Source organism: Phlebotomus papatasi, chromosome 1, assembly GCF_024763615.1.
Source record: "Phlebotomus papatasi isolate M1 chromosome 1, Ppap_2.1, whole genome shotgun sequence".
NCBI lineage: Eukaryota > Metazoa > Arthropoda > Insecta > Diptera > Psychodidae > Phlebotomus > Phlebotomus papatasi.
In genome coordinates this window covers 38,997,229-39,016,964 of record NC_077222.1, presented here as the reverse complement: position 1 = coordinate 39,016,964, position 19,736 = coordinate 38,997,229, and the positions used below count along the sequence as shown (strand labels likewise).

At 33.7% G+C, this 19,736-nt stretch overlaps 1 protein-coding gene across 10 annotated transcripts in view; it reads right to left on the bottom strand.

Moving 5' to 3' along the window:
* The window catches only part of LOC129799673 (microtubule-associated protein tau), a 34,483-nt gene extending 17,609 nt beyond the window's left edge, over nucleotides 1–16,874 (bottom strand). For all 10 annotated transcript variants that reach the window (XR_008751531.1, XM_055843781.1, XM_055843783.1 and 7 more), the window contains exons 1-3: nucleotides 16,832–16,874; nucleotides 4,136–4,382; nucleotides 48–1,722 (exon numbers count right to left, since the gene is read on the bottom strand). Coding sequence is in view for 9 of the 10 variants with exons in the window: in XM_055843781.1 (XP_055699756.1) it covers nucleotides 48–1,722; nucleotides 4,136–4,150 (1,690 nt within the window). In the remaining variant the exon portion in view is untranslated. The remainder of the gene's footprint in view (nucleotides 1–47; nucleotides 1,723–4,135; nucleotides 4,383–16,831) is intronic.
* Between the last annotated feature and the right edge of the window lie 2,862 nt (nucleotides 16,875–19,736).

Genomic DNA, 19,736 nt, shown 5'->3' with positions numbered 1-19,736 from the left:
TTTCACGGAATTTAACGCGACAAACATAAATTTTAGCGCTATCTTACTAGACGGCATTCGGCCTAGAGATCCTGGAGGTGGCTTCCGAGAAATTGGCTCAGTATCTGCAATCGATGGTTTTCCTCGTGCAGATAAATTTTCTCTATCTGACCTCTGAGACGAAGGTTGCCTCACTGGTTCCTGGTTTGTGACAGAGTTTGAGATCACCGGTGGTCGGGGGGTTTCCTTATAAGGCACTTGAGGTGCTGCTGTCTTTTGTATTGGTCCCGATAGGTGTTCGGTGGTGTCTTCCACTGACGATTGTGCCGAAGGTGGTTTCTGTGGAGCGGATGCAAATGTAGTCCTTGCACTTGGAGCAGGAGGATTCACTGGACGAATAGCTGGGGCTGGAACCACAGCTGGAGCTGGAACTGCTGCTGGAACTGGTACTGGAGCTGAGGTTACAACCGGAGCAGGCATTGTTGATTCAACAGGCTTTGGCCTTGTTTGAACAGGTTCCGGATTTACGGTACGCACAGATCCGGCTGAATTAGTGTAAGGGACAGGCTTTGGTTGCATTCCATTTGTTTCCGGAACCACTGGCTTTGTGTTTTCAATTACCGAAGGTGGTCTCGATGGAACAGATCGTTGACTATCACTCTTCTGAATCGGCTGCTGCTGGAATGTGGTCTGTGGAGGCTGAGGTGATGGTGATTTGGATGAATCAGATATTTTCCCGAATGTTGTTGTAGCTGGAGAATTGTTGTTTTGGGTAACTGGTATTGTGACAACATTACTTGAAGGTGGACGTGATTGTACCGGAGGGACTGGGGAATAGGAGGGAGTCTGCATTCGTCCCATTACAACATCATCATCATCATTGTGACCAGCCTGAAGATGACTAGGTGCATTGTCCACAACTTTTGGCGGAGCTGCAACTTCAGATGCCATTGTAAAAGGTGCTGGGTTCTGTTGATATATTCCTGGTTGCCTTAGCGGAGGTTGAATTGGACGTTGAGGTTGGGCTATATAGCCTGGACGAGGACCTGGAACTGAACCTTGTTGGGGACCAGGTTGTCGAATAAATTGCGGTCTGGGTTGCTGTAGTGGCTGTTGTTGTGGTTGTTGTTGTTGAAGCTGTTGGGGAAACTGACCCCTGTTCTGGGGTACCTGAATTGGTTGTTGAGGCCTCGGCGCTTGGTTGGGAACTACGTTGGGTGGATAATTTGGTGGTCTCTGGACCAGACCTGGTTGTGGTTGAGGTCTTACCCCCGGTTGCTGAGGTGGCCCCTGGGGGTTTAGAGGTCTAGGATAAGGGACCTGGTGTTGATTTTGCTGAGGAGGTTGAACAATTGGCGCTTGTGGGGTGGACTGCAGTGAGGTATGACTATCGAGACGTCGCAACTGAGGTTGTTGCTGAGGTTGCAATGGCTGAGGACGAATTGGTTGCGAAGTCACGGGAAGCTGTTGACTTCCTTGCTGGGGAATATTTTGACGAATCCCAGCAAAACTTGTGATTGAACCCTGACCACCGGGTGCAGTAGTGGCTGGCGGTGGGACTACTTGACGAACTGGCTGCTGGTATTGCCCTTGCTGCCCTGGAGCTGAATTACCAGCAGATCCTGCCGATCCAAACTGCTGGAATTGCTGCTGCGGCGGTGCTTGAGCAACGGGTGGTTGTTGCTGAAGCTGTGGCGGTTGCGCTGGTTGAAATTGTGCCCTTGGCGCAGGTGCCCGTTGAATCTTGGTCAATAATATAACAATAGCAGGTGATATTTAATGCATCGGAATAATGTATCTTTCTCCTCTTTCAACCCTAACAATAGATGGAGAACTATCACGGAAGCTTCCGATAAACCTGTCACGGTGAAAGCTAATAAAATTTTTCTTTACCAACATGGTATTCCTAGTTCATGTACTCCATATAGTCGACATATACTTATGCCAAGTATATAGTTTATCATATGGAATGTCACTCATCAATACATTATATTGGACTTGCTAAATGGAACCACGCTCGAACACGATCTCTTACCATCAAATCATATACAGAACTTACATGAGATACTGAAATGATTGAACGAGACAAGGTCTCTTGACTAATGCTATAAATTTAACATGTTGTTTATGTATTTGGAAAATACCAATTTTCTAGCACCCAATACAATACAGAGAGACCCATTGAAAATCCATCCACTTCACAAGGGTGTTCTGCTCATCCAATTTTATGACAAGTCTCCAACTATTTTCAAGACGATATGAGCCAGAGGCATGCAAATTTCAAAGCAAACTGATAATTTTATATCCATTTAGAAAAGTGGAATAGCCCGCCTTTTAAGTACTTTTCCTGCAAAATCCCTGCATTGTCTGAAGTCTATATATTACGAAATATACAATTCATGCCTATGACCTTTACCATCACTTTATTAAAGCTCGACAGCACTTTCTAAAGCACTGGCAATTCATTATCATTCCGTGGTTAGATTATCTTTGAAAGAATTTAGTCACGATGGATAGTGCGTGATAATTGATACGGTGAAAGTCTCGATGACTTCACCAAAAAGGGATTGTCTATGTCCTTCGAAATTTATAGTATAGTTCAGACGACTTGTCCCATAAATTCAAGACAAATGACAAAATATCTTAGAAATTAACTTATAAATTTGTTTAAGCGAAAAAATTTCATAATGGAGTACACAGAATTAGTCGTAGGGGAAAGTGCCCATGCTTTGCACGGTCTCAAGCTTCATAATGACTGAATATTTTCTATGTTTCTCAATAAATGTGCCTCATCGCATTCATATTTTAAAAACTACGGAAAGTGCCCGTTTCTTAAAATATAATATATTGCGGAATCATATTTATTCAGAAATACAGAAAAATTTAGTAATTATGAGGCTTGATACCGAGCAAAGAATGGGCATTTCCCCTACTTTTGTTTTTCAAATATCTTTTTAAAAACTCAATGAGAGTGAAGTAAATTTAAGCCCATCCACAGTAAAAACAATTTGAAATTTTTGAAAAGGAAAATTGATAGTCATCTTGATTTACGGTTACAGTCATCTAATCGTAAACTCGTCGTCTAATCGTAACTCGTAAACACACTCTGGCTTCGAATATTTCATATTTTTACCATATTTCTTTGATAAATCTGACCTACCTGACAATATATTTTAATAACTAATCTTCAGTCACACATTTTCCGAAAAAATAGGTCAGATTCATTAAAGTAATATAAGAAAAGTTATAAAGTATTCGAAGCGAGAGTATGTGCAAAGCTAGAAAGCCTTGCCCTAATAGAGGAAGTTGAAGCAAAATCTGACAAAATGGATATTTTATTTTATACTCTTGAGAAATTTGCTGTTCTACAACTCTTCTTAATGTGTTTTTTGGACCTTTTTTTAAAATCGATTTTATGGTAATAATTTCTCAAAAATTCAACAGCAAATATTGACAGAAATAGAGTATTTTGTGATATTTTGAATCCCTGTATTAGCGTTTTAAGGCCAAGGGAGCCAAAAAATCATTTTTTGCAATTTGTTGACCATAACGGGTACCACTAGTCAGAAAGAAGTTAAGCGCAAAGATCAACCAACCATTAAGAACATCTATCGTCAAAATTTTAAGTATCAGTTTTTTTATCCTGAATGGTATCGATTTTTCTAATATTCTACCTTGTCACTTTTTGCCCCATGATCCCCTAAACATATTTACAAAACGAAAAAATTGTGCGTACGTCTTAATTCACTAAATATAAATAAAAGTAATTTTGTTTTGATTATCTTGTGGCACATATTGTGAAGCACCTTTTTGCAAAAAACGCAGAATAGTATTTGAAATACGCAAAACAGGGCACATGCGGAATTTTCCAGTTCGAGGTTCCCAAAGTGCTGGGTTAATCCTAGCACATTGTCCTCGTCCCCCATGCCAAGATTTATTTCATGGTTCGAAAATAAATGAAATATGAATAAACAAATAAATAAATTTCCTAGCAACTGAAAGAACACTCTATATACTTGATATATAGATATCATAATGACCGTGAATGTATTCCATGTGTCAAAAATCCCCTTTTTTGGGTCAGGCTATTTTTTATTTAATCCAGAAGGATTCAACATTGACTATTGAGAATGAAAGTGAATTTGGTAATTCTTACCGTTTCTCCATCCATCACAATTTTTTTTCTCGTAAATATTGAAATATTACACCAAAAAAATAAAAATTATTTTTTCTTGATCAATTTCACTTTTGTATTATTCCCATGGGTTTTTCTTTTCTTGAAAATCACTGGGTGTCTTCTTCTTTGATTCTTGATACACCTTTCAAGGGGTTGCCTTCTTGATCACCAAAAAAATCTTTCTTGAATAATTTTTCGCTCTTGAGGTTCCGTCTTCTTGTCTGGTCTACAGCAAAATGAAAAAGGTACAATTACTGAAATTGACCATAAGTCGCAGGATAATATAAAAAAGAGAGTGAAAGCCAAAAAAGACAAGAGGAAAAACTATTTTCGTGACCCTATTTTTTTTCCTGGGTAGCCAACATGAAAAACATGGCAGATAACATGTTGTAAATGACCAACTCGTGATACAATTTAGTACATGAAGTTTACTTAATTAAATTAAAGTAAAAATCTCGTGATCTTCTATATGCGCAATATTAATAGTGTCTGGGCCATATAATCTACTAATTTATACCTACAATCTATTCAACAAGTATCACTTCTACTTTACCTAATGAAAAAGCTCATGGAGGGAACTATTTTCTAACAAAATGTGCCCCTTCTTTTTTCACACATCCCAACCATTTATGCGAATACCGTGAATTATTATAGCAGCAGTGAAAATTTCTGTCAAATTCAATCAGACATTTCCGATGTGTGGGAAAAGTTTTTCCTGAAATACTTCAACACTGCACGCGCCATGTGGCCACACTCCTTAACAATTCCACTCACCAATTGAAAAGTTTTAAGTAACGCGTGATTCCTCACACACGTACTAGAAACTTGGAAATAATTGCATGCTTTGTTGCAATATGAAATACTAAACAGCGGATATTTATTAGAGACGACGGAATTCTTACAGAATGGTTGTTTTGCTTTAGTTTTCCTTTTTCTGCGACATACCACGAGGATCTTCATTAAACATGCTTAGTGGAGAAAATGCAAATCCGAAATGAACTTATTAGCAAAATTAATTTTCATGGGACTTAAAAAAATCTGATTAAAATTTTGTTTCACTGATTTTGTGTTAAAAAATAAGCCTAACTCATTGTCGAACAATACTCTATCGGCGAAAAGAGGAAACAACTTAATTTTTGTCTTGATAGTACTAGAAGAAAGTGCTCATGCTTTGCACAGTCTCAAGCTTCATATTGACTAATTTTTTCCTATGTTTCTCAATAAATGTGACTCATTGCACCCATTTTTATAAACTAGGGGAAAGTGCCCATTTTTTAAAATATATTGCGGAATCATATTTATTCAGAAACAGAAAAAATTTAGTCATTATAAAGCTTGAGAACGTATAGAGCATGGGCTCTTACTCTATACTTCTTTGATAAATAATGTTTTATTGAAAAAGGTCTAACAAGGGGAGGAACCCAACTGTCTCCCGCGGATCGGGACGAAACTTGGCATGTAAGTAGGGTCCATATAGAAAGTTAACCAGCCAGTGGCTTTTTACTGTGCGGCCATTAGAAGTAGTCATTGTGACCATTCATAGTCATGAATTTCTTATATATGAAAGATTCTTTTAACATTTGTTGCTATTTTTCTTTGACCTGAAAATGCGTTTTAATGATGTTAAAGCTTGGTTTGTGAGTTACTGATGAACGTCAGAACCCTTTCATGCGATACACCTTCATGGTAATGTCATAGGTCATCCGAGTAAACATTATACTTTTTCAAGGAAAATAATATTTTTAATATCAGCGAATTTTTCTTTCAGATTGTTTAAAAATAGCGAATGGGAGAAATTTCTTATTCTTCTGTTCCTTCTTTTCCTCTTTAAATTTTACTGCTGCCGGATTTCTTTTTCTTTCTGATAAGATCCACAATGCATACTTTTTCGTCTTCAATTCTTTTTATTACAAAAATATTTGTTTTTTGTTCATATCTCTGCCATTTTTTATTCGATTTTGATGAGTAAGTAGTCGTTAGAAAGGTCCCAATGAGCTTTATAACATACCCAAAAATCATAAAAATCCGAAAATAACAACTGTCAAATTTTCAAGGTAAAAAATACTTCTTCGGCTGAATTAACATTTGATTACATTAACAGCGAATTACATTAAAATTATGTGGTTAGTTTTGTCTATATGAGTTTTAATTTAATTTTTAAAATTCTACTTTGAAATGTTTGGAAAATACTAAAAAAAAAACAATAATAGTTAGTCTGAAATTTTCAAAAATACACATTTTCTATACAATATAAATATATTGGATTTTTTTATCATAAGTAATCATTATCATCAACATGTAATTTAAAATTTTTGCACAATTTCAGGAAGAACACAATTTATTAAAAAAAATATATATAAGAAAATTTTGATGTACCTATTTTGCGTTACAAATTCCTTCATGCGAGATATCGAGTTTGGAAATTGTTGGAAAACTGCATTTCCCTTGGAGATTGAAGATAGTGGTCTTCGGCAAAATGGAAAAGCAAGAAATTTGTCATCCTGACCTGACCCTATGATATCATTAGGGATCTGCGAAAGATCTTCCAAGCTTGCAAAAAATTGAATATGAACTATTGTATTCTCCTACTCTATCTTTTATTTATTCGAACAATGCAATATATAGATATTAGACTTCCTTGAATATTAATGGAAATTACGCAATATTATTGCAGTTATATTTTTATTTAATTGACGGGATACTACTTTATTAGAAATAAAAGAATTTCACGATATGCTACTTTAGGTGATTTAGGACGGAAGATATGATCTTCTAGTTGCATTTGGTTTTCTGTCTATAACTGCAAAACTACTTGACCAAACATAAACGTCTCGTAAATGAAACGTCTCGATCCGCTCTATAATTTTGTAGAATATTTAAACATCGTCAAACCTCCTCTATAGTAGCGCCAAAAACGCTTTGAAAGTTTTGACCTTGAAATTTTGACAGTTGTAATTTTCCGATTTTTATAATTTTTGGGTATGTTATAAAGCTCATTGGGACCTTCCTAACGACTACTTACTCATCAAAATCGAATAAAAAATGGCAGACATATGAATAAAAAACAAACATTTTTGTAATAAAAAAATGAAGACGAAAAGAAAAAGAAAGAAAAAGAAATCCGGCAGCAGTAAACTTTAAAGAGGAAAAGAAGGAACAGAAGAATAAGAAATTTCTCCCATTCGCTATTTTTAAACAATCTGAAAGAAAAATTCGCTGATATTAAAAATATTATTTTCCTTGAAAAAGTATAATGTTTACTCGGATGACCTATGACATTACCATGAAGGTGTATCGCATGAAAGGGTTCTGACGTTCATCAGTAACTCACAAACCAAGCTTTAACATCATTAAAACGCATTTTCAGGTCAAAGAAAAATAGCAACAAATGTTAAAAGAATCTTTCATATATAAGAAATTCATGACTTTGAATGGTCACAATGACTACTTCTAATGGCCGCACAGTAAAAAGCCACTGGCTGGTTAACTTTCTATATGGACCCTACTTACATGCCAAGTTTCGTCCCGATCCGCGGGAGACAGTTGGGTTCCTCCCCTTGTAAGAGAGTGAAATGTCTCACTTGAGATATTTCAACCTTTTGTTTAAACTTTCTAAAAAAAAAACATCTTAAATTCAAGTGCATAAAGCTGATATGTGAAAATTAGTGATAAGTTCATAAAAGCGGAGAGTTGTGATTCGCTTAGTTCTGTTTGTGTGCAAACTTGATGACAATTTATTGAAAAAATAAATAAAACCCATTTATAACTAAGTTTTCAATGCTATTCTGATACACAATAACGTGGAAAAACCAGATTGAAACTGTTTTATTTTGTAAAACCTAATGAAATAAAATACTGCCCTGATTAGAATATCTTTTTTCCAACCGAAAATATAATGTACTTCATACTGCCAGAAGGACGTACTTAACCATTTAACTGCGACAGTATCAACTGTTTTTGTGACTTAATTTAATGGTCCTACCCAGCGAACCAATTCAATCATCAGCTTTTCTTCAATCGGAACTGGTTCAAATTCGTCAAAAATGCAAAGACCTTTCAAACTATACCAGACTTGTACGATTTGGTTCAGAAATAAGCGCTCTAGAACCTTTCAAAGTCTTTAACTTTCTAATTTCTATTAAAACTATTTAAAGTAAGGGGATATAATTATAAAAAAATGTGCACATCTGTTCCTTCTATAATGGTGTCTACACACTAGAAGCAATTTTCGTCAAAAATTGCTCCTTTTAAAAAATTCTGACATTCTACCTACAAGGATAAGGGAAATTTTCTTTAAAAAGGCATTTTTTAAAGAAATTGCTATACTAGTGTGTAGAGGCCTTAAGAAAGGCTTCGTAGACCTTCAAAAAGTTATACATGAAAAATTTTAAATATCGTTGGTTCCAAACAAGACTACTGTAAGTCTACTTACAGGAGTATAAAAAAGATGATTGGATGCAGAAACCTTAAATCTACATACAAAAAAATTAAATTGATTAAATTATTTCTACAAAAGTTGTGAGAAAAGAACTAAAAATCATTCGGCACAATTGTCGTTCCTTTTTCGCTTACAATTTTACTGTAAATAATTTAAAAATAGCGTTGATCAAAAAATATTAAACGCTTAAGTATGATAAAATAGTTTCAGAAGTTGAAAGTATACCAACTTATGCAGTGAAATTAATAAAAATCAACATTAGGGTGTCAAAATCTAAAACTCCCTCTTGAAAAGTCGCATTTTAGACTTGCAATACTTTAGTTTGGAGCTAACGATATCTGTCATCACTTCACTGGTAAAAATAAAAGGATCAAATTGATCCAAATTTAATCCTTTTGCAAAGGATAAATCAAATTTCTAATTTTGAATGCACATTTATCATAAAAGAACATGTTAATTTGATTCATCCTTTGCAAAAGGATCAAGTTTGGATCAATTTGATCTTTTTATTTTTACCGCAGTATTTTAATCATAATTTCCCCTTGTTCAAAGGGATTTTCGTATAAATAAATGAAGCCAATTTCTAAAAAGATGAATATTAAAAAATTGCATGACGCGATTTTTAATATCCCAAAACATATTTTTGAAAAATAAGAGAAAAATCAAGAATATTTTAATGTCTTCTGTCGAATTAAGAGGTAAACCGTAGATCCAGTTTCATTCTGATGACAACCAAATGAACAGATCATTAGACTGCCAAACATTAGGGTAAGTGTGCCAAATTTCGGCATGGTTGCATGTAAGCACCGAAGTCCTAAGTTTGAAACGCAATATTTTTAATTCATATTGATATTTTTTGTTACTTCCCTTTCGGGAGGGTTGTGTGGAACCTTCAAGACTAGTTTATCATTTTTGTTTTCTTTAAATCACTTCCTAAAATATTGAAAAATTAATAAAAATATGGACATTGCTTTGGGTAGTATTTCGGCCACTTTGTGTGAAATTTCGGCCACCTTTTTTCTGACCACATTTTGTGACGCAACGGGTAGAAAATTTCAAAACGTCAAACGGAACGAGTTTAATATTTAGTTTAATACGTTTATATGACCCACAAGCCCTGAGATCTTCCGTGTAATTTGTCCTGAAGACCTGAAGAATAGCATCTCAAATTTACGCGCAGATTCCTGTAGCAATTTGCACTTCCTGAACTCTTCCAATGACTTTTTCACATCATCTTTTTCATAGAAGCGATGGTTTTTTTCTCTGGATATTGTAGAATTCAGAAATTGAAAAAGAAAACATAAAATGAATAAGAAATTTAGGAAAGCAAAAGATGTGGCCGAAATAGGCAACACTACCTCACTGTAGAGACGCTCACAAAGTATATACTTTTTTACGCGAAATACAGGATCCAGCTGGGAAATTTTACCCGAAATTTAAAGATTGATTCACTATTAACATAAACAGAAACAATCTTTAATGAAAACTAATCAATTTTCATGAAAAACACCGAAGGAAAACCTTCTGCACTTCTCCACAAATCACAACACTGCTAGAGACACAATCGATCTGTCATATTTTTTGTAAGACTCTTTCCACACTGAGTTTTTATAACACAATTTAAATTCAAATTATACCTATAATTTAACTGTCTTTGTGTTAATACATCCTAAAATGAATAAATATTTGAAAGCAAAATAAATTCATTGACTATTCGAAGATTACATACATAATTTTAATTAATTTATTTGCATGGCCGAAATTACACTCAAAGTGGCCGAAATTAGAAGCTGGCCGAAATTTGGCACACTTACCCTATATACATTGTTTCTAAAAAATCGTTTGATTTGCAAGCATAACGTAAGTGCGGGTGACCTCGTCCCCTGCGAGTGGCTTTAACACTCTCCTTTTCGTAAGATTTTCTTCACTTCTTGAACTTAAGGATGTTCTTTGCCGATCCAACCATGCCTGATCGATTAGAACCGTTCTTAAACATTAGAATTAAAGAAAAGCTTACTAACAGAAGGGTGTCAAAATCATCCGCACTTACAGTATGTCAAAAAGTGTTCCTGTTTGAATAGAAGATGAATATTCTAATGAGTCAACAAATCAAAGCATAATATTGCTCTATCTGTGAAGTTCAAGCAATAACGTCATCTCTTCATAAAAATTTTAATTTTCTTGTTCCTCTTGTATTTAAAAGTTTCCCAGTTATTAGGCTGAAGGACTATTTAAGAAGAAACAAAATCGCAAGCTAAACTTGGGCCTTTTAATTTTACTGAAAATGGGGATATCACAGTGCAATTTTTTCCTAAATTGTTAGAACTATTGACCAGAGTAATAACCCCGAATTTAATAATTTTAGCATACCAAAAAGTCCCTTTTACTTACAAATCTTAACAGAAAACTATTCTCTGAAGTTTTGACATAGAAAAATATTATATTAGAGAAATCTGAATTTAAGTTAAAATTCATTTAAAAAAATGCAACTCTAGTTTCGTGAGTAAAAAGTTGAAGTAAATTCTTGAGATTCCTTTGAAAAGTATAACTTTCCAGTTAGATTTCTATCGTGTTTATTATTGTGTAAAAGTCACAAATTATTTTCATCCTCAACCAGTTACAGCACAATTTTGCACATTTGAGTGTCATAACGAAATTGTTGCAGAACCGCGAAAGGTAGTACGCGGTAGCAAAAAGTCGAGAAAAATAAGCTCAAGGGCCATACAACTATTATATTATTTTATTGCACTAACAATTTTCTTTTCTATTTTGTGAAATAAAAATACTACGGGGAAGGATGGGAGGGAGTCGCAAAATAATGAGAGTTGGATAGATCGTAAAAGTCACCAGTAGTATATTGGTTCTTTTTTTTTTGGCCTTTGCAAAATATTGGCAAATAGCAATGAGGCACTTAGATGGAATACAAACGCAATGTCGTATCAGACAAAACATAACACGGTGACATGCAATATTTTTGCTAAAAATAGCCCATTACCTCAATAATCAATCCTCTTTCTCACTCATCTATATTTTATATCCATTTGTCGATAATCTCTGTTTTTCGCCAAAGGGGGATATGCCAGTCTTTTCTTTTTGTCCTGACAGTATCCTCGTGGCATTCACAAAAATGAGCAAAAAAATCCACTTGATTTTTTACTTCTGGAAACTGAAGAACTTTTGTGCCGAATTATTATGAAAATAGTTTTGGACTCCTTCTCAAGCCAAGGAGGCACCAAAATCAACGTTGGGGAATTGTTTTTTCGGAAGGGAGAAATTGAATGAAAAACTTTGGGATTATATTATCGATTTTTTAGTGTGATTCAGACGGAAATAGTTACTTTCACCCTCGCTTTATCATTTATTTACGTGGGTAAATAGCATCGAATCGAGCAGTAAAATTTTCTACAATTGTAACGCAAAATCCTCAAGCACTAGGCGTCTCCATCTCAATGTTATTTCGACGCATTTGGACGTCTGAGCCAGTTCAAGATCAACCGACTGCATAGTACCATTGGTAATGTTTGCCCTCAAAATTCTTTTCAACATTATTGTCTCATTTATTGGTGAATATTAAAAAGAAAGAAATTTATTTTTCGAATTTGAATTAGGGAAGCCAGAGGGATGTTTTCAAACTCTATTTTCCGATGTTTTACATTAATAAATTATCTCCTAACTTCAATACAGAAAAAATTCTAATTTCTTCTACAAATCTCATATGATTTTTGAAAATGTTGGACCTACAAAAAGCGCAGATTGAAATCAACAAAATAAATTATTTTAATACTATAGGAAAAATAAAAAAAAAGTCTTACGTCTCAAATTGTCTCGCGAAGCTCAAAATAGAACTATTTTATTTTTCTATTTTTACAGTCTCTACTCATTATTGTGAGAAATTTTTAATTTAATGTAGATTGCTTGCACGTGTACGTAAATCGCATCAAGAACAACCTCCATTTTGATGAAAATTTTTCACAATGTATTGAGCAAATTAAAGCACAAGATTTCCTATCGATTCTTTCAATAAAATCACAAGCCAAAAATATGTTTTTTGTTTTATAAAGCACTTGTGACAAGAAAAGATCTTTTCTTTAAAATGTTGTTTCAGTTATCCACGAAAACAACAGTTTATCTTATACTTCGGGTGAGAAAGCTTTAAAAGAATTAGCTAAATTGAACACTTTAGCAAGAAATAGAGCAGTTGTAGTCCAGACACCAAACTAAAGGAATTATAACGACTGGGCTTATAAATGAGAATAGCTCACTGAGAAAAACAAGAGGCTGCGATTAACTTTTTTTCCTTATAACTTTAACACTTTTTGGATGTAAAAATATATCAACATTTTTTAATGTTAATTCTACACCTTTTAAGGGTAAAATCAACATGAAAGAAAGGCAAGTTTAATCCATAGTACACCTAAAAAGGGTAATATTTACACCGTTTTCGGATCAATACTGCAGGGTAAAATTAATATTTCCGGAATGTTATTTTGACTTTTTCGGATTTCTCTCACTCAGTCAATGTATAGTGGGAAATTCTTTTAAAAATAGGGTAATTTTACGTATTTTGACACTCTTTACGTACGATGTGCAGTGCATGCGATATACATCAAAATACTCGCTTTTGACATGCCTCAGTGTGGGATTTTTCCACCGAAGTTAGTCTAGAATCTTATATCTAGAAATGGTGGGTCCGTGTTGCAATCTTGCAATTGGTAAGAGCACTCGGCTCTGAGGCGGTGTGACCTCCAGCCCGATTGTCACAGTTGTGAATTCGACACCTCACTGCAAATGATTGAATCGTTTGAAGGGACATTTTTCACGAAATATTGTAAACTGAATAATAAATTTGTAAAACGAAGAATGTACAAAATGGCAATAAAATTCCGGTATATCGAAAAAAATAATAAAATCCTTTGAATAAATCCAGCTCTCGCAGACTGCCTTTCCCAGAAACATTTTATAAGAGAGTAATTATTGCTTTGAATATTCCACAACTCAACGAGTCTTCAAAACAGGGGTAAGCAAAAACCGTTTGAAACCGAATAAATATCAAAATAAATTTGTCCAGGTAGCGTTTTGACCATTGACTTACAATTTTCATTTGACGTTTGTTCGGTTTCAAACGGTTCTTGCTTATCTCTGCTTTAAAGCAAAGAGATTGGAACAGAAGTAAACAAAATAGTCCTGAGGTTTCTAGTCACTTAAAATTTAAAAAAAAATCCAATGATTCTGTAATCCTACTGAACAAAATAATTCTTGGTATGCTAAAGCTAAAACTTTAAGTTAAGCATTTGTGTTATGGTGTCTACACACTAGAAGCAATTTTCGTCAAAAATTGCCTTTAAAAAAAAGTCTGACGTTTCTGCCTATAAGGATAGGGGAAATTTTCTTTAGAAAGGCATTTTTAAAGAAACTTCTCCTATTGTGTAGAGGCCTTTATCAAAAACTAGGGGAAGACGGAAGGAACCTTCACTTGAACTTGGAGTATTTTTTTTATTGAACCTAAATCAGTGCTCCTGAACAGTCGCTAGGATCATTAGGAATTGACTGGTACCTCTACCACAAGGCTCTCAATACGATTAATAAAAATAATCTAAAACTATTTTGCACTGTTGACAAATTTCAAATTGTTTTACTTATTATGTTTCTAGAGACAAACCTATATAAATAACCAGTCATGGTGAATTTTACCAATGCTATGAAAACAATAAAATATGGGTTATTAAATGAAAATTCAGAAAATATGAATAAACAATATTGACATCTCAAATACATATGATTTGAGGTAATTTTTTGATAAACTATTTCTTTACTTGTCAAAATGGAATATTGTTGGTAGTATACCAATGGCTATACTTTGATAATCTAGTCAAAACTTGTAATTATGAAATTATTTTGGAAATTATTGAATCGGGTTTTTTTCAGTAAAAATATAAATATCCTAACTAAAATAGTTTATCTAAAATTCCTCATGGTCCCCAATCTCAAATATTACTCTGCTCGGTTAACAAAGCACAAGGTATTGACAAGGATCTCTTAAGTTACTAAACCATCTGATAAAAGGATCCTTTTCACTGATACTGAAACTGATACTGTTTCTAAAAGTGGTATAGGTCACTGACAGAGTAGAATAGGTCAATTCGCCTTATTCAGAACCTGCTTCAAATGGGAATTTCTCACAAAACACAGAAGTTTTCCTAAACAAGCATAGAAAGAACTATATTTTTATTTCATATATTATTATTATTTACAAACTTAATATTTGGTTCTTTCCACTTTAAAAAAATCGAAAATCTATTATTATTTTTTGAATAAAAAAAACCTATTTGGACTAGATTCTGAATTAGGCTATTCTACGATCCTATTAATTACAAGAACTATGATAAACCTAACTTGGCAAAAATTATCTATTTTTTTTTGTTTTATGGAGCTTCATTAAGAGGAATGTCCAAAATAAAAAAAAACTCAATAATTTACTTTGCGCTTTAAGGGTTGATTTAACATAGTCCATTCTTCAATATCCGCTTTTAAGACTATTCGTATAAAGCTGATGAATTAGCACATACGTGCACAGAAAGGAAAAACATGCATTTTGTGTGACAATTTAGATTTGTAGTAAAAATTCATCTATATGAAACTATCCCTTAGTCCCCTAACATTTTCATATCTTTTAATATTCATCAAAAGTGTACATTCAGTCATTTGCTAAATCATCCATTTCAGAGGTTTTTCCTAAAACTGTTAAGAAAATTTATAATAAATATGTGATATAACATATTATCTTAAATTAATTGAGAACGAAGATTATCAACAACAAAAAAAACATTAAAAAAAACAATATCCGCCGTCAAAAATTTTTCAGTGCACACCTCTAAGCAAGACGCTAAAGAACGCCAATAACTATCTTTGCTTCTTCCGAAGAAGACCCCTCGGAAAAATATAGGAATCACTATAGTGAAATTTTATACTCCCCCACATTCCTGTTTGGTCTTGAAATATAATTTCTGTATAATAAATCAGACGAAAAAGCGTGCCCCAACTTATTTGGAGCAAGTCGATTTGGGGTAAGGGTGAAGGAAGTTTTAGGAAAATTTTCGAGGGTTCATTAGTGGTTATTTTATGTGGAACACAGTCGAGTTCTTTTAGATAACTGTTCAAATGAGCACTAAAATTAAAAGCTAACTACAAGCTATTAGATTAACTTTAATGATCTTCTCAGAATTTAGAGAAAATAGGAATTCCTCAAAATTGGAATGTCATGAATTTGCATAAAAATTTGCAGATATTTCTCAATAAGGAATGTCATTTGGAAATTGCTAAACTATAAGTACTTTTCTTTACAGCAGAGAATGGGTGAATCAATGGAAAATTTATTGCAGAAAATATTTACCAATGGAATTTGATATGATATGTAGTCTCTACACATGGGATTTGACCTAAATTTCAATTGACAATTGTAAACAAATTTATGCCAATTTTTCACGGCAATTCCACCCTCTCTCATCTACCCAAAGTGGAGGATTTTGGCAGAATGTTCATGCTATTTGGACGATTTTCCGAGGATTCTTGAAGAAATTTTTGTATGAAAAGCAAATGACTTCAATATGACCTCAATTGCACCCATCTATCATTTCATTGAGCATTCAATACTGATCAATTCGACTGATTTCTGGATAAATTCTAATTGACTAGCCCTGTAATTACTGTGCGGTCTAACGCATTTCCACTGTCAAAAGGACATACAGCAAGTGATATTTATACTATTTATAAATAATTGAGAAATGTACAAGCGTCACTTAATCCATTGTTCATACTAATGTGAAGAAATTATGGCACTAAGTTCATTGACGTCATTGTCACAGTCAAGTTTAGATGAACTCAAGCACTCACATCACAAGAACTTTCCGGCAAAGTTGTTCTGATGAGAAAATCCGCAAGTTAATGAGAAAAAACAATATCAAGTGTATCCCCCTTCAGTGGATAAACAAGAAAAAGCTCAAATTCTTCTACAGACCAATCCCCGAAAAACTACCAAAAAAAAAGCTTCAATCGATATTGTTGTCACAGAAAATCAAGGAGTTGGGTAATCTCTGTAATCTGTGAGATATCCACTAAAGCACGATTTGAACATTTAACAGGATGATTTAAGCTTTATCAGTGATCGCACTTGTGATGAATTTGTGATTATTGGAAGCTTTTGCAGTAGAGGCGTGATTAAATAGAGTGGAAAAGTTTACCTGTTGTCCTGAGCAAAGCACAAGCACAAGTTTAGTCCTTCGAGGAAACTGAGAGACTGAAATCACAAAAGCACAACGACGTTTTGTAATGGTTGATGCCGCCTTAGATCCTGCCAACGAGGCGCATGCTTTGAGCTTGCGTCCTGGCCAGACGAATGACTAAAAGCACAGGGCGCACAAATCACAAAGAAACTGCACCAATGATTCAAAATCAAAATAATATGAACCACATAAGGGTAGCCTAGGACTTTTAGAAGTCAGGCAGGGATATTAAAAATCTCACCTAATATTGCAAAATATGATTAATTTACTTGAGATTCTTTAAGCTTACCTATGCTACAGCCCAATATAAATAAGGGGAAGTGGGATACGTTTAAAATTGGGATTTTTTACCTATTTTTAAAAAAAAGTTAAGCCTTATCCTGTTATAATTTAGCTGCACAAACAGATTGAGAAGCTAAATTACATTACAACATGGCTCAGTTCCACTTAAAAATAGGTGAAAAATCCCAATTTCAAAAGTGGCCCACTTTCAAAAGTGGCCCACTTTCAAAAGTACCCCACTTCCCCCTATAATGCATTAAGAAGACAAGAATGATAGGGGATGTATTTGTGCTGTTTTGTTAAAAAGTCGTAAAATCGACTGGATATCAAGCAATTGTAATTGAAATATAATCGACTATCACTTCCTCCCTTAAAGTGGTATGGCCTTTATAGCCTCTACACACTGTAATAAGTTTTCGTCCATATTTTTCACATTGAAGAAAGGCATGGCTTTCAGGTTTCACACACACTTTGACTTCCAACATTTCAATTTTTTTGCTTTTCTTTTAATAAATCTGACCTAGTTTTTCAGTCATAAAAACTAAATAAAATACAAAAAATAAAATATCATTTTTTTAAATATTTTTTAACAAAAGATAGCATTTTAATTTACTTATTTTCCAATACTTGATTTCCAAAATGTATACATTAGTTAATGATGATAAGTCAACCGCAGTAAGAACATTTCACTCTTCTTTAATTTTCTTAAGAATTTTTTAAGAATTTTAAATAATCAAAACTTATCGAGTTTAAAAAATCATTTTTGGTCCTCAAGCAGCTTTAAATTACTTAGAAAAAATAAAGCTCCTACAGTTGACTTCTAGTTAGTCGGATAAAATATCCTAAAGCGAAAACTATCGTAAGCGATTAAGCCCAAAGTTGATAAATTAAAATTTCAATTATAACGCTGCAGGCGCACTTTCGTTTAGTGAATTTAGATTTCTGTAATGTGAAATTCGTTTGTCACCAGAGAAATATCAATTTGAGGTTATATAGCTTTGTCACTCTGTTTTTAAAAAAATATCTCGTTTAATTTACATTGTCATAGAAGAAAATAATCAGATAATGATTCAGGATGAAGAATTTATTTTTAAAAAAATCGTGTTTTCACCAGTCATATGTCATTTTCTTAAGTTCTTTTTCATTTAATTCATTTCGTCAACGTGCAATTTATCAATTGGGAATACCAAAAAAAAATTATTTTCACTAGAAAATTAAATTTCATTTTAAATTAGATATAAGGAGGAAAATAAATGTAGGGGAGACCGCGGTAGAATTAGCCACCAAATGAAATTTTTCAATGCGTATAATTTGTACAAAAAATGTTTGTATGAGGCTGCTAAATATTTCAATGAATAGGAAGGGAAGTATATATTTAGAATAAAGGGTGGTTTCCTCAATATTCCTTCGAAGGCAAACTATAAGATACCAGTATCTAATACTATACGTGGCTAAATCGGCGCCGGTCTCCCCTACCCACAGGGTCTCGATCAAAGTCCCGAGAGCCAAAATCCGGAATTGATCCCGCGATTGCTGGAGTCAAAGGGATTTTTTTGTGTCTTGGATACTTATTCTACACATTATTTCATCCCTTTCAAGATTTTGAACGTTCAGGATTTTGGCTTTTGGGATTTTATCGTTCGGAATTTTGACTTTTGGGATTTTGGCTGAAAAGGTTTGTCAAGTATGATTATTAACTATTTAAAATTACAAGTCTCATGAATTTTGTAACTAATATGCTGTCGATAGGGGAGACTGGGGCAAAAAGTCACAAATTGAAAAATTCAAAATTCAATTGATAGCGGCTCAAATTTCTTTTCTATAGATAGCCTCCATAGACCTTCTTCAATGTCGTATGTTTCTTAGAATTCGAACAAGGAATTTAGAAAATAAAATAAGATCGAAATTTTTAGCCCTTTTTTGAAATATTTTCCTTCAGATTTCACAAAAGTTCTTTTCTCCAGAAATCCTTTTATTAAAAATGGCCACTTGGGGTAAAAAGTAACAAAAGGTATAGAGCAAAAAGTAACAAAAAAGCGAAGCAATTTCTGATGTCTCACGACGAAAAGAAACGTCATTATCATGTCTCGCCGCTTGTTATTTGCATTGGTCAAACGATTTGCAGTCCTTTGTGTGTTTCTTTCTAAAATAACTTGAAAAGCGCTTTTCTCGTTTTCTCACTTTTCTCAGAGAGAAAACGGTGTTTTACAAAGGTGCAGATGAATAAATTTTCTATGAAAGTATGTCCTCTAGGTATTTTTTCAAATTAATGGAAACTCGTAATGAAGCGAATCAAAATATGATAATACCCAATGTCTGGTACTATTTGCCCCAGCATTTTTGAGAATAGTCACAAAATTACGTTTTAGAAATTGGCTCGATGAACGTATTTCCTTACAAAATAGAGGAATATTACTTTCACAAAGTTGTAGGGTGGTAAATTTCCTATAAAACTGCGCTAATTAGAAATTTTTGAAGCTCTCGAGTAGCTTGTAAAAACATAAAATATCCGTTTTGTGACTTTTTGCCCCAGTCTCCCCTAATGTATTTTTTTTATTTTTATTTCATTGAAATTCTAATA